This window comes from Coenobita brevimanus, chromosome 30 (assembly GCF_032717465.1).
Source record: "Coenobita brevimanus isolate Jiangsu-jjx chromosome 30, ASM3271746v2, whole genome shotgun sequence".
Lineage (NCBI taxonomy): Eukaryota > Metazoa > Arthropoda > Malacostraca > Decapoda > Coenobitidae > Coenobita > Coenobita brevimanus.
This window is the reverse complement of record NC_136983.1, coordinates 29,849,272-29,863,820: the sequence shown is the minus strand read 5'-3', so window position 1 is coordinate 29,863,820 and position 14,549 is coordinate 29,849,272. Positions and strand designations below refer to the sequence as shown.

General features: G+C 41.0%; 1 protein-coding gene across 1 annotated transcript in view; it reads left to right on the top strand.

The window, feature by feature from the left end:
- LOC145395275 (synaptic vesicle glycoprotein 2B-like) overlaps positions 1-14,549 on the top strand; it is a 122,415-nt gene that overhangs the window by 15,813 nt on the left and 92,053 nt on the right. Inside the window, exon 3 of the mRNA XM_080268955.1 lies at positions 12,380-12,541. Coding sequence (XP_080125081.1) covers positions 12,380-12,541 — 162 coding nt within the window. The remainder of the gene's footprint in view (positions 1-12,379; positions 12,542-14,549) is intronic.

The window sequence follows — 14,549 nt, the reverse complement described above, 5'->3', positions numbered from 1 at the left end:
GATGGGTGATAATCTCTTGGCTGTACCATGTGGCAGCATGTCCCACGGCTCCGTCCTTGTCCTTGTCCTCGTCCTCAAAATCGGGCTCCACATCACGTAGGGGCTGCCGAGAGGATGTTGCACATTGTTTATGTGCAGGCTGGCCCTCTCTAGCAGCACGATAAGTCATGTAGCACCGATTCCTGGGGGACGGGACCTCCTCATCACTGCTGCTGGTTTCCACCTTATCTGGTTGGACATAATCTTTGTCCACAACCTCGTCATCCAGTGGGGAATTACTGTCACCTGTGAAGGCATCCAGGGCGGCTTGGATTTCCTCCTCCGAGAGACCTCTATGTGGCATGTCTGACGAGGGCCACTGCTAACAGGTGAGTGACCGAGCCAAGGGTGAGTGCGGGTCGCGGGGAGCGCTGAGTGTCCCTGCCTGATGGCAGGTAGAGGAAGGTTGAGGGACCCTACGTGCCAAAAATCAATCGCAAATTTTGAAAATTGTGCAAATTATGCACCTTGCAATTGCGTGACGTACCAGTACGTCGACAGGACTGGCAATTACATAATGTTACAACATGGTCATACGTCAATGGGATGCCTCAGGTTAAGTGGAGCTCTTCTCCAGAAGCAGATGAATTTCATTGCCAGGTACAAAACTAGGGATCAATGCTGGATTTTTTTTTTTATTTACAATAATGAGTTGGGTACATAATAACTTATAATGTACTCATGCTTGTCTGCAAAAATTGTGTGACTAACTAGTAGCCTTTCCATCACAAATTTTGTATTACCAATATCTTTCTTTCCATACCATGACTGAGGCCTCAGTGATCATTTCTGACCAAAAAGGAGAAAATTTTATTTTTGCATGTCTTGATTTCCGACAATTTTGCGCCATCGTGTCGAGTGCGATCACAAAAAAATTTGTTTGGTATTTTTCTGACACCCCCTGGTCTCACCCCAACCGTATGCAAAAAGAATTAGGTATATATCTATTATCGTTCTATTGAGAGAAATGAGCAAATGTATAGACACACACACATGCAGCTTGAATTTATTATTTAGTTGCCATTTACATTAGTATTTAATAATTCAGTGGCATAAAGTATATAGGTCAAAGGTCAGTGTCAGAGCAAAGTCATCTTCAATAGTTTTTATCTGATTGTGGCCAAACTTTGTGGAAAGGTTGAAGACACGGTAAGAATTGTAGGATTCGATTTTGAGAACAATCACTCAAAGGCCATGGTCACAGGGAAAAATTTAAAGGTCAGGGTCACAGGACAAAATTATCCCACACAGATTTAACGTTTTCTAAACCAGTTATTGGAAGGGTTAAAGGTTCAGCAGAATTAAGTAATTCATCTTGTGAGAAGAGAGGAAGATATCAGTGGGATGGAAGTTGTGGAAGCAATGATGAAAGTTAAAATGAGGAAAGCCCCAGGAATTGATGGAGTGTGTGGTGAAATGCTGAAGCATGGGGGAGAGATAGTAGTAGAATGAATGTGGAAGATGTGCAAATTGGCCTGGGAGGAAAGTATAGTTCCAGAGGATTAGAAGACAGGTATAATTATTCCCCTTTACAAAAGAAAAGGGGAAAAAGAAATGCGTGGTAATCATAGGGGCATTTGCCTTCTTAGTGTAATGGGAAATGTATATGGTAAGGGGCTTATTGATAGAGTTAGGGAAATAACAGAGGAATTAGTTGGAGAAGAACAGGAAGGTTTTAGGAAGGGAAGAGGTTGTGTAGATCAGATATACATTCTTAGATCTTTAGTGGAAAAGTTTCTCGAGAAGGAAAAGAAGTTGTATGCGACGTTCATGGATTTGAAGAATGCATATGGCAGGGTGGATAGACAAGGATTTGGTAAGTATTAAGAATATATGGAGTAGATGGGAAGTTGTTGAAGGTCGTGAAGAGTATGCATGAGGATGGTAAGTCTGCAGTACGTATGGACAGTGAACTAAGTGAATTCTACTTGAAGGTTGGATTGAAAAAAGGATGTGTCATGTCTTCATAGTTGTTCAATCTTTATATGGATGGGTTTATAAAAGAGATACACGGTAGGGCAGTAGATGTTGGAGCAGCCCTAGTGAGGGAGGACAGTGTTTGGAAAATCCCTGTACTGTTGTCCGCTGATGATACTATGTTGTTAAATGAAGACGAAGGGGAGCTGCAAGGCTTGATGGATGAGTCTGAGAACGCAAATGCCTCTATGATTACCGCACACTTCTTTTTCCCCTTTCCCTTTGTACAAGGGAATAATTATACCTGTCTTCCAATCCTCCGGGACTCTCCCTTCCTCCCAGGCCAATCTGCACATCTTCCATATCCATTCTACTACTATCTCTCCCCCATGCTTCAGCATCTCTCCACACACTCCATCAATTACTAGGGCTCTCCCCATTTTGACTTTCCTCATTGTTTCCACAACCTCCATCCTACTGATTTCCTCCTGTCTTCTCACCTCCCTCCATCTCCCAGCCATTCTCCAGCCACTTATACTCACATTACTTTCATTCTCTATGTTCAATAACTCATTAAAGTGTTCTCTCCATCTCCTCACTTTTTCTCTCTTTTCAATTAGTAATCTACCATTTTTATCTTTCACTCCCCTACTAACTTCATTGCCACCCTGTCTGACTCTCTTTATGTCTTTCCAGAACATTTTCTTACATTCCCTCCACTTGACAATCAAATTCTTCATCCACTCTCTTCTTACTCCCTCTTACTAAACTTTTCACCTCTCTCTTCCTCTCTACATATACCTCTCTTTTCTGTCTCTCAATTTCTTCCACGCCCCTATTTCTGATCCATTCATTATATGCTTTTTTCTTTTGTGACACAGCCTGTCTCACCTCTGCATTCCACCATGCTGTTCCTTGTACCCCACTTCGTCTTTTCTCTTCATCCCACACAGCACCTCACATGCTGCACATATTTCTTCTGTAAATATCTTGCACACACCATCCACGTCCCCCATCTGCTCCAATTTATGTAGTATTTACCCAATCGTTCCTCCACTTCTCTCTTATATTCTGACTTTTATTCATCCTTTTGTAACCTTTCCACTCTCCTTGCATATATTCCTTCCTCCCGCCCTTCCCTTCTCCTGTTTCTTCATTTAACTTGAGCCTTGATTCTGACCACCACCAAGTGGTGGTCAGAAAGTCCACTCCCCCAACCTCTATATTCTCTTGCATCCATTACACACCTTCACAATCTTTCATCCACACACACATAATCAATCATTGCCTTCCTTTCATTCAGATCACCACCCACCCTTCTCGTCACTCACCATGTATACCTGTGGATCATTTTGTGCCTACAGAGGGTGTTGCCTATCACCAACCCTCTCCCGGGACAAACGTCCACTAAAGCACTGCCATTCTCATCTATTTCAGCAAGCACACCCCACTCACCAACTACTCCATTCACCTTCATATTCCCTACTTTACCATATATATCACGAATCAAAAAACACTCTCATTCCTTTCAAACTTTTCCATGCACATTTCCACATTTGTCCAGAACTTGTTTCTGACTCTGCTTGCACGATCTTGTGTTGGCGCATATACGCACACAATCGCCCACATTTGTAGTCCAACCTTCAGTCTTACCCACACAATCCTTGAGCCACCTGATTCATACTCTCTTATACTCTCCTTCCATCTCTTTCTTACAAAAATACACTCCTTCTTTTCCTCCTTCATTCACACCTACTCTCGTACATTTACCCCATCCATAGTCCCATTGTCTCACACTCTCACCTCCCCATGAAGTTTCAGTTAATCCACGTACATCCATTTTCGCACCCTCAAGCACCTGGCCAACCTCCCTCTCTTTCACCTCATAATTTGGACCATTTACATTCCATGTCACCATCTGTATCATGTCCTTTGTTTGGTCCTTAGTCGTCATCTTTCAGTCAGTCCTGGTCCGAGGCTTCTTGTTCGTATTTTTAGTTAGTTGTTTTCCGGGGAGGGGCTCTGCCAACCCACTTCCTGTCACATAGGGAAAACGTGTCGGTTGGTTATAGGGTTACCACCCGGCGTTGTAAATGATTTCCTGGTTTACAGGAAATCATTTGGCTTGCCACTCGATGTAGAGCTACCCTAAAAACAGGGTACCACAACACTAAGTGGGAGGATGATGGTCTTTGAGAGAAGTGAAGTTAGTGAATGTACAGTGAGGTTTGATGAGGAGGAAAAGGATAATGAGTGCATTTAAGTACTTGGGAAGTGTGATGAGTAAGGATGGAAGTTTAGAGGGTGAAGTGCTTGAAAGTGTACAACGAGGAAAAAAAGTTGCGGGTTCCTTGAAATCAGTGATAAGAAACAGGGAAGTGAGCATGGAAGTGAAAAAGCTACTACATGACAGTATTGTGATACCAACTCTAACGTATGGAAGTGAAGCTTGGTCCATGTTGGAGGGACAGAAGTCAAGAGTGAGGGCAGTGGAAATGAGTTGTTTGAGAGGAGCCTGTGGAGTCACATGGAGAGACAATCTGACAAATGAGGAAGTGAAGGAGCATTGCGGTGAGGCTGTGGATGTGATGGGAAGCATTGGGAGAAACACATTGAGGTGGTTTCGCCATGTGGAGAGGACAGAGAGTGAGAGACTGATGAGGAGAGTGTATGTGAGTGAGGTGTAGGGGGAGAGAGGGAGGGGGAGGCTAAGTATGAGATGGAGGGATGGATTGGAGAGGTATATGAGAGAGGAGGGTGTGAACTTGGAGCAAGACAATGAAATGACGGGGGACAGGGCGACATGAAGGCAATTTGTTTGTGGCTATCTCTTACGGGATTAAGGCGTCTGGCAATAGATAGACTGATAAACTGATTTTTGGACAAGTTTGGTGAAAGTCAAGGTCACATAACAAAGTAAAAAATATTCAGCCATTTGACTAAATTGTGGATTCATGTGTTGCACTGATTGCCATTATTATTATTATTTTAATTATTATTATTAAAACGTGCCAGAGGTGGGAAGTTTCTTTGTCCTTTTATGATGATGATGATGATGATGTTGATGATGATTAAGATGATGATGATGATGATGATGATGATGATTATTATTCAAATTTCCCACAGGTGGGAAGTTTCTTTGTTTTTGGCATTATTATCATTATATTGATTTTCATTTTAAACTTGCTATATTTCAAAGGCCATTTTGGCCTAGAGCCTTCAAACTTGGTCAACTTTGCTGGACAACTGTCAGCTTCTTTTGACTACCGGTAAACATGGTGGCAGTCCATTAACTGGATCTTTGGATATTATCCGAAACACGGAAATATTAATTAGCCACGCTATTTCAAGAACCGCTTAACCCCCCACGTCCCGTTGATGTATATATACGTCCGAACGTGTTGTCATTGTGTCTCCCGTTGACATATATAAATGTATGGCAATTGCAAGGTCAGTCATTTACACATTTTTCAAATTCCGCTAGTGATTTTTGGTATGTTTACACGTGACACCTTCGTCTACAAGATGCCATGCAGGAACAATGCCTTACTCCACATGACCTCCCTCCCCCCCACACACCATTTTCTCGATAATTCACCTGTTACCAGTGACCTGGCCAGTAAAGACATGTCATGCCACGGTACGAAATTCAAGGCCAGAATGATTCCCCAATCAACGACAATGTGGAGGACAAAGTTTACGTAACATTAGAGGAAGAAACAGTCAGGAATGATGATCAGGTAATGTTGCCAAAAAAGGCCAGGTATGTTGATGTGTCTGGTGAGTGAAACAATGCTTATATTGCCTATATTACTGTGTGAAAACCAATATACTCTCGTACTACATATAAATTCGTACCAAATAAATAAATAAATAAATACCATTTATAAATAGTGTGGAATAGTTACCCTCCCACAGAACTCGTTTTTTTTGGAGCCAGCCTGATATAAAACCCAGTAAGATAAGGGGTACTGCTACGTGTATCCAGTATTTTAAACCTCATGTGAGCGATTTCTCTACGAATTTTCGATGTTTCTCTCCCAAAGCGAAGGTTTGAGCCAAAATTTTTTTTTCCAAAATTGGTCGGGATTGGGGGGAGTCAGTGATGGAAAATTGGTCGGCACAGGGCGGGTTTAGCTAGGAAGCTGATATTTTACTACAAAATAGCCTTAAGGCAGATGTAGGGCACAAGGGAGTATGGTTCCAATCGACTGCTTATTCTCTGAGATCACCTGGGTGAATAATTGGGACTTCCAGATTTTTTGGATGTCATCTGATACTGCTTGAAGGATTAAAGCTTGAGCCACCAAACCTGGTGGATGGACTGTGGCAACTTGAGGTTACATATACAGGATCAGTGACCTTGACCTTGCCTGGGCTCAAGATTTGAGACTTTTCTGGATATTCCAGATGTCACCGAATTTTTAATCAAGAAATAAAGCTAGAACCATTATTATTATTATTATTATTCGTAGTAGTAGTAGTAGTAGTAGTAGTATTTTTACTATTATTATTTTATTATTATTATTATTATTATTATTATTATTATGTGGTAGGTGGGGGCGCTCACCATCCACTCACTCGATGTAATGCTGCTCTCTGGTGTCTGCCCTTTCCTCTCCTCCTTCCTTCTTTCCTTCCATCCTCTTCTGTCTTTCTTTCCTTCATTCTTTCCTCATCCTTCTGCCTACGGGTGACTTTATACTCCCTCTTGTGTCTTTCCTTCATACTTTCCTCTTCCTTTTGCCTGTGGGTGACTCTACACTGAGTGACAAGCCAAATGGTTTCCTGTACACCCGGAAACAATTTACTACGCTGGGTGGTAACCATATAATCAAATTTTGGTGCCTGGTTGTTTAGAGGGTAATTACGGAGCTCCAATCGGATTGATGCAAGGGGTGGTTGGGGTTTATTGCTCACTTAATGCCACTCTGGGATGAGTGAGGCTGGTCACTCTCATCTTAAATGTCAGGACCAGCTTGCCTAGCTCCGGGCTCTTACGCTTCTGATGGGGCAACGTAGGATTGGATGATGAATGAATGAATGAATGAATTATTATTATTATTATTATTATTATTATTATTTCTTCTAAATACGATTGCAGTTTGGTGCCCTGCCGTCATTTCTTCACTAATTCACCTTAATTCTGGTATAATTGTTCCGTGGTCAGATACCCTCCAGACACTTTTTTTTTTTTTTCCCTGCCTTTATTGGGTTACCTGGGGGAAGAGGTCCAACCATACAGACAGACACATTTAGAGGAATATAGCATCATAAATCCATACAGTTTACCAAATTGTTTGGGTAGGAATCCGTGCAATGATGTGTTTGTGGATACCATTCTGTATCCTGTCATCACTGCAAAACTGCCGGCCCGTTAGCCCCAGAGTTCAAGTCTTACCAGGTGTAACACCTAGGGGAGGTACCGTAACTGTGGTAACCTGGATGATACTGTGGCCTTGTATCCCAGGATATCGGGTGGAAAACCTGCTACAGGCTCAAAGGCTTAAAATACGGAGATGAGCACCTCAGCTAAGCATCCTCACCTTTACCTTACCTTTACCATACATCCTGTATTCCTTAGGAGTGTGACTGATTAACTAGTAACTTCTTATCCTTAATCATAAAGTCATATATTCTTATTTCATTGGAGTATTGATAATATCTGAAGTGAGAATACCTGGGACAAAGAGAAATAAAACACTTGCATTCGAGTTTTGGGTGACAGAATCAATAGAAATCTGTACTACGGTGAAGTGAACATATCTTCCACAGGAGTATCCACTAATGTTTAATAATATTCAGCTTAATCCTGCATCATCCTTGAACATGCTTGGGATTTCATTCACTCGGGACTTATCTAGCTTGTAAAATCAGATTCCAAGAGATTAGGTGTGCTAAGCCGTCTCCGTTCCTTGTTTACCCCTGCACAGTTGTTGACTTTATACACGGGTTTTATTCGCCCCTGTCTGGAGTACAACTGTCATGTGTGGGAAGGTTCCCCGCATACAGTTCTTTTCAATAGGGTGGGGTCAAAGGCTTTATCTTCTCATTAACTCTCCTCCTCTTACTGGCTCCGTTCAACCTGTCTCTTTGCCTCACTGTTGCATCTTTATTCTTATCTATCGCTAGATCAATAGTCACTGCTCCTCTGAAATGTCTACTTGCATCCATCCACCTCTACGACGGGCACGTAGCACTCGTCCACCAACAAACTCTCATCCCTTTTCTTTCCAACTCTGTAATGCAAGAGTTAACCTTTACTCCCAGTCCTTCATTTACGCAAAAGGTCAGCTCTGGAACTGTTTCCCTCTGTCTGTATTTCCTGCTAGCTATTATCTCCAGTTTTTCAAATGCAGTGTGTCCAGGAATCTCGAAATGATCGGATCTTGAATTTGGCCTTCTCCTGTATTTTGTTCTTCTCTTGGAAGGAACAGTTTGCTGGCTCCTGGCCTGTGGTTCCTTCTTCTCTCTAGCATATATATATATATATATATATATATATATATATATATATATATATATATATATATATATATATATATATATATATATATATATATATATATATATATATATATATATATATATATATATATATATATATATATATATATATATATATATATATATATATATATATATTTATATGGAGCTTCTGTGATGCAGTTGTAAAGTGTGCGTTCTCGTACACCGAAGAACGAGGGTTCGCGACCCGCCAGGGTAATTAATATTTGGGAGCCTACTTCAGGTCACGTACTGCATTAGCGGACACAAGGGGTGCTGTGATGGAACCAGTGTCGCATACAATAAAGTATGCTTGCACCCAGTCGGCTTGCGTGGGCCGATTACACTTGGTTCACAGACTACACACACATCCAAAGCCACTCCAAAACTACAGTTACACTTATAAGCACTTCTCACCCTACATATAATCTCTACTAGACAGCCTAAGCCACTTGGTAAAGATACATTGGCTGTATCGTCCCCACTTCGGTCGGATAGGCCGGTCCTGCAGTGGACACTCAAACGGCTGATGAGATGAGATGATATATATATATATATATATATATATATATATATATATATATATATATATATATATATATATATATATATATATATAAAGAATGGATGTAGCTGAAACAGGTGATAGGATAGGATGGAAGGAAGCACAAAAAAATTTTAGAATAATCCAGTCCAACCCTTCAAGTATGATGTTGTGTTATGATGGAATTATTGTTACTGGCCTTTTCAACCTAGGGAAGATCTTTTTGTCCTGAAAATTAAAAGAGCCTATCAGTTTATCTTACGAACAATGCCATCGACTTTTGTCATTTTTGCTTTTGCGTTGTTTGGCACTGAGGAAACTTTTGTGTGTGTTAAGCTTTACAAGGAATATTACTTGATACCATATACTTTGCTACTAATTTTGCTGATATGGCTTACGATCTTTTGAACATAAACTCTAAGGACAGTAATGGCTCGATCATTTTTGCCGGGCAATTCCATACTTTTCTTTTTAGTAGAAATATGTACAAACAAAAAGAAACAGTCATAGACCTAATGGTATTTTCGAAGCTGTTTGTTAAAGAGAAGATTCCGACATGGCATCTAATTCTGTAAACTGAATGTGAGAACAGCAAAACATTAAGACTTCCCTAATTTTGTAAAAAGAAAGTGTCATAGAGGATTCTTAAGAAAAAGTGAATGTAAAACTTTATTCATCGTCATTATCATCATCATCATCATCATCATCATCATCATCCCGTCTCTTTTCCCCACGTGGAAGTTGGCGAGGTCGCGTACAGATAGCCAGAAAAAGCAAAGAGTATGCTAGAGGGAGAACTAATCAACACCATGCCCGGTGAAATTGGCCACACACCCATTATATTTACCATTCAGACCCCCGGAATCCTGACTCCATTGACAGGTACAATTGCCCACACGTAGCCTCATATTCTCCTGTCAGACAGAATTAATTCAGAGAAGGCCAAGTTAAAAAAGGGGTGCCTAATCTTTGCCATATATTCTTCCTGCTCCGCACAAAATTTCTCCACCCAGCTCGATCCCTTGTTTGTTCCCTAGCCTCGTCAGGGTCTATACTCCTCTTTCTTACACGTTTACTATATCTGTCTGCCTTCTGCTAGGCCTCCCACGCCTCCTCCCCCTTTGAAATTCACTCAGATATACCCTTTTCACAATCCTGCGTCAGTCCATTCTCGCCATATGATCATGTCATCTAAGTACACTCTCTTCAGATCTGTTGTCCACAGGCTTCCTTACTTCACAGCTTTCATCCTTAACATTATTTCTTATCCTGTCCACTCTCCACACTCCACACACATCTCTTTAGAATCCCATCTCCACCGCTGTAACTCCTGATTTTTCGTTTTCATTCCATATCAGAGTCTCACACCTACAAGTTACAAGGTACTGATACTCATACCTCTTGCAGCTGCCAAACTCAGACCGGGCAATTTCCTTCCCTGTGCTACAATACAGTTTATTCTACTCAAGCTATACTCTGTATGAGGAAAGTGAAGTTAATTGCGTAATGATACACTGTTGGATAAAGGGAATAGTATTAATCATATTTTGGTTCTAAGTTATGATCGCAGTTTGCTGGGACACTGAAGCTAGATACTTATGAAAGCAACCTATATATGCTGTTTTACTACTATAGCACGTTACCCTGCATTATCAGACATATCAGTATTTAAAAATCAGGAAAAATGATTAAAAAAAAAAAGGAACTGAAGATTAACCTCCTTAGCTGAGGGATGGATAGAAACTTGAACCCTGAGGAACTTCAGTACAGTTTTCTTTCATAAAGGAGTGTACTTTATAATCGTAGTCTTCTCTTCAGTGAGCCTTTTCTTCTCAGCAGCATCTCTTTAGAATTTGCTGTCCATGATTACCATAATTGTCGACAGGATAATGTGTGTATGTGTGTGTGTGTGTGTGTGTGTGTGTGTGTGTGTGTGTGTGTGTGTGTGTGTGTACTTACCTAATTGTACTTACCTAATTGTATCTTTACAGGAATGAGTCAAGCTCGTACTGTCCCATGTCTTAAACCATATTTATCGTACATATCCTTAAATTTATTAATTGTTTTGGCACACACTATTTCATTCGGTAGTGCATTCCATTGATCAATTGCTCTGTTTGGGAAACTGAATTTCCTTACGTCTTTATCACCTCTCTTCTTATGCAGTTTTTTGCAGTGTCCTCTTGCTGATGCTTCTCCATATGTTAAGTAATCATTTATGTCTATTTTCTCCTTCCCTGATATGTGTGTGTGTGTGTGTGTGTGTGTGTGTGTGTGTGTGTGTGTGTGTGAGAGAGAGAGAGAGAGAGAGAGAGAGAGAGAGAGATTGTGTATAACTATCTTTCACACACACACACACACACACACACACACACACACGCACACACACACACACACACACACACACACACACACACACACACACACACACACACACACACACACACATTATGAAATTCTGTTAGATTTTTGGCCTTTCTTTCCCTGTTTTACCCCCATTCAGTGATACATGCAGCACAGATACTTAAAATCTCAGTTTGTGGAGGGGATGAATACTGCCCATGTGTAATACTCCCAGTGTTTCATAAAGAGCAACGTAAAGGGAGAGAGTAGGAAGCTGAAGTACCCTTTGCTGATGATGACCCAAGGATGAAATTACCTCATAACCCAGAAGCCCAATATATTCTGAGACACGGCGGGGATGGGGGAGAAAATATCTGGAATTTATTTTTCATTATATTTATATACCGAAAGAGACATCAGCAGCCTTGAAGTGAGCCTCAGCATCCCATGTGAATATAAAAATTTGAGTTATAACAATGAAAGTTGATATAATAAGATAATGATACTATATATTTTACATCAGTTCAAAATGTTTTGCTGTTTGTAGGTGAAAAAAAATAAAAAACTACTGATCAGAAGACTTTAAGTGGGATAGAAGGTGGATGTGGTTTAGTGACAGAGCATGAAACTGGTATTCTGAAAACATAACATTCTGACGAGATACAGAATTATTAGTTTGCATCCGAAAATTATCTATATCAAGACTTTTAACTGTACTGTATATTCTCCCCCCATTCCTGATATTACCACTGCTTCATTTTCAAGGTATATCTTTGTCAGTAAGGCATCCAGAGTAAATATTAATATGTTTGTGTGCATGTTGACTACTGAACCCCTGTGACGAATTGCCAGGTCTGATAACTGATAGTGCTGCACTGAAAGAAATGCCACCTACTCTTTCAGTCTCATCAGGCTGTGTGACAGTCCGATAATTTGTAATGATAATTTGTACATTTGGTGGTGAAATGTCACACCATTCAGCAATATAGTGATTTCCAGTTCTCAGACTTCTTTTTCCTCTCTTTATAGGGTACGGTATGTTTCATTACATTCTGGTCACCGTAATGGGTTTAGCTAACGTAAGTGATATCCTCGAGATCGTGTGTGTGGCCATCCTGATGCCGGCAGCAGAATGTGACCTTCATATGACTTCAGAAGACAAGGGATGGCTTTCTTCTGTGGGACTTATTGGTAAGGATATACTTGGAATATTCGTTTTAAGTCACTGCGTGAACTTCATTCACGTAATGTCTAACATATTTCCATGCCTTTTTTTTTTATTTTTTACTTGGGCGTTTGTGTGCGTGTATGCGCCATTGCAAGATCGTGCAATGAGAGTGAGAGAAGAGTTCTGGACAAATGTGGAAGGGTGCATGGAAAAGTTTGAAAGGAATGAGAGTGTTTTTTTTTTTATTGGAGATATGAATGGAAAAGTAGGGAATGTAAAGGTGGATGGAGTAGTTGGTGAGTGGGGTGTGCCTACAGAGATGGATGACAATGGCAGTGCTTTAATGGACATTTGTGCCGGGAGGGAGTTGGTGATAGCCAATACCCTCTTCAGGCACAAAATGATCCATAGGTATACGTGGCTAGTGATGAGAAGGATGGGTGGTGAACCGAATGAACGGAAGGCAATGATTGATTGTGTGTGTGTGGATGAAAAGATGAGAAGATATGTAACGGATGCAAGAGTATATAGAGGCTGGGGGAGTGGACTTAAGAATCAAGGTCCAAAGGAAATGGAGAAACAGAAGAAGGGAAGGACAGGAGGAAGTAGTTCATGCAAGGAGAGTGAAAGGGTTGCAAGAGGATGGAAAAAAGGCAGAATAAAAGAGGGAAGTCGAGGAGCGATTGGGTAAATATGGACTGCAGCAGATGGGGGACGTGGTAGGTGTGTGCAAGATATTCACAGAAGAAATCTGTGCAGCATGTGAGGTGGTGTGTGGATTGAAGAGAAGACGAAAGCGGGTGCAGGGAACAGCATAGTGGAATGAAGAGGTGAGAGAGGCTGTGGCACAAAAGAAAAAAGCACATAGTGAGTAGATGAGAAACAGGGACGTGGAAGAAGTTGAGAGACGGAAGAGGGAGATATACTATATGTAGAGCGGAAGAGCGAGGTGAAAAGATTAGTAAGAGAGAGTAAGAAGAGAGTGGATGAGGAATTTGGGATGAATTTGAGTATAAAGTGTAGGGAATGTAAGAAAATGTTCTGGAAAGAGGTAAAGAATTAGACAGGGTGCCAAAGAAGGTAGTTGGGCAGTGAAAGATATTGGTAGATTATTAATAGACAAGGGAGAAAAAGTGAAGAGATAGAGAGAACACTTTAAAAAAGAGTTGAACATAGAGACTGAGAGTAATGCGAGTGTAAGGGGCTGGGGAATGACTGGGAGATTGAGGGATGTGAGAAGAGAGTAAGAAATCAGTAGGATGGAAGTTGTGGAAGCAAAGAAAGTTAAAATGGGGAAAGCCTCAACAATTGATCGAGTAGTGGTGAAATGCTGAAGCATGGGGGAGCAGTAGTACTAGAATGGATATGGAAGATGTGCAGATTGGCCTGGGAGGAAGGGAGAGTCCCGGAGGATTGTAAGTCAGGTATAATTTTTCCCCTATACATAGGAAAAGGGGAAAAAGTAGGATATGGTAATCATAGGGGTACTTGTCTTCTTAGTGTAATAGGAAAAGTATATGGCAGGACATTTATTGACAGAGTTAGGGAAATAACAGGGGAATTAGTAGGAGAAGAACAGGAAGGTTATAGGAAGGGAAGAGGTCGTCTAGATCAGATATTTATTCTTAGATCTTTAGTGGAAAAGTTTCTTGGGAAGGGAAACAAGTTGTATCCAGCCTTCGGGAAGCTGTAGAAAGCATAATGACAGGGTGGATAGACAAGGATTGTGGAAAGTCGGAAGAATATATGGAGTAGATGGGAAGATGTTGAATGCCGTGAAGAGTATGTATGAGGGTGCTAAGGCTGCAATACGTGTGGATAGTGAACTGTGTGATTTCCTCAACTTAAAGGTAGGATTGAAATAAGGATGTGTCATATCTCCATGACTATTCAGTCTGTACATGGATGGCGTAATAAAAGAGCTACAAGGTAGTGCAGTGGATGATGGAGTGGCCGTAGTGAGAGAGGGCAGTGTTTGGAAACTCCTTATGCTGTTGTTTGCAGATGATACTGTGTTGATAAGTGAAGATA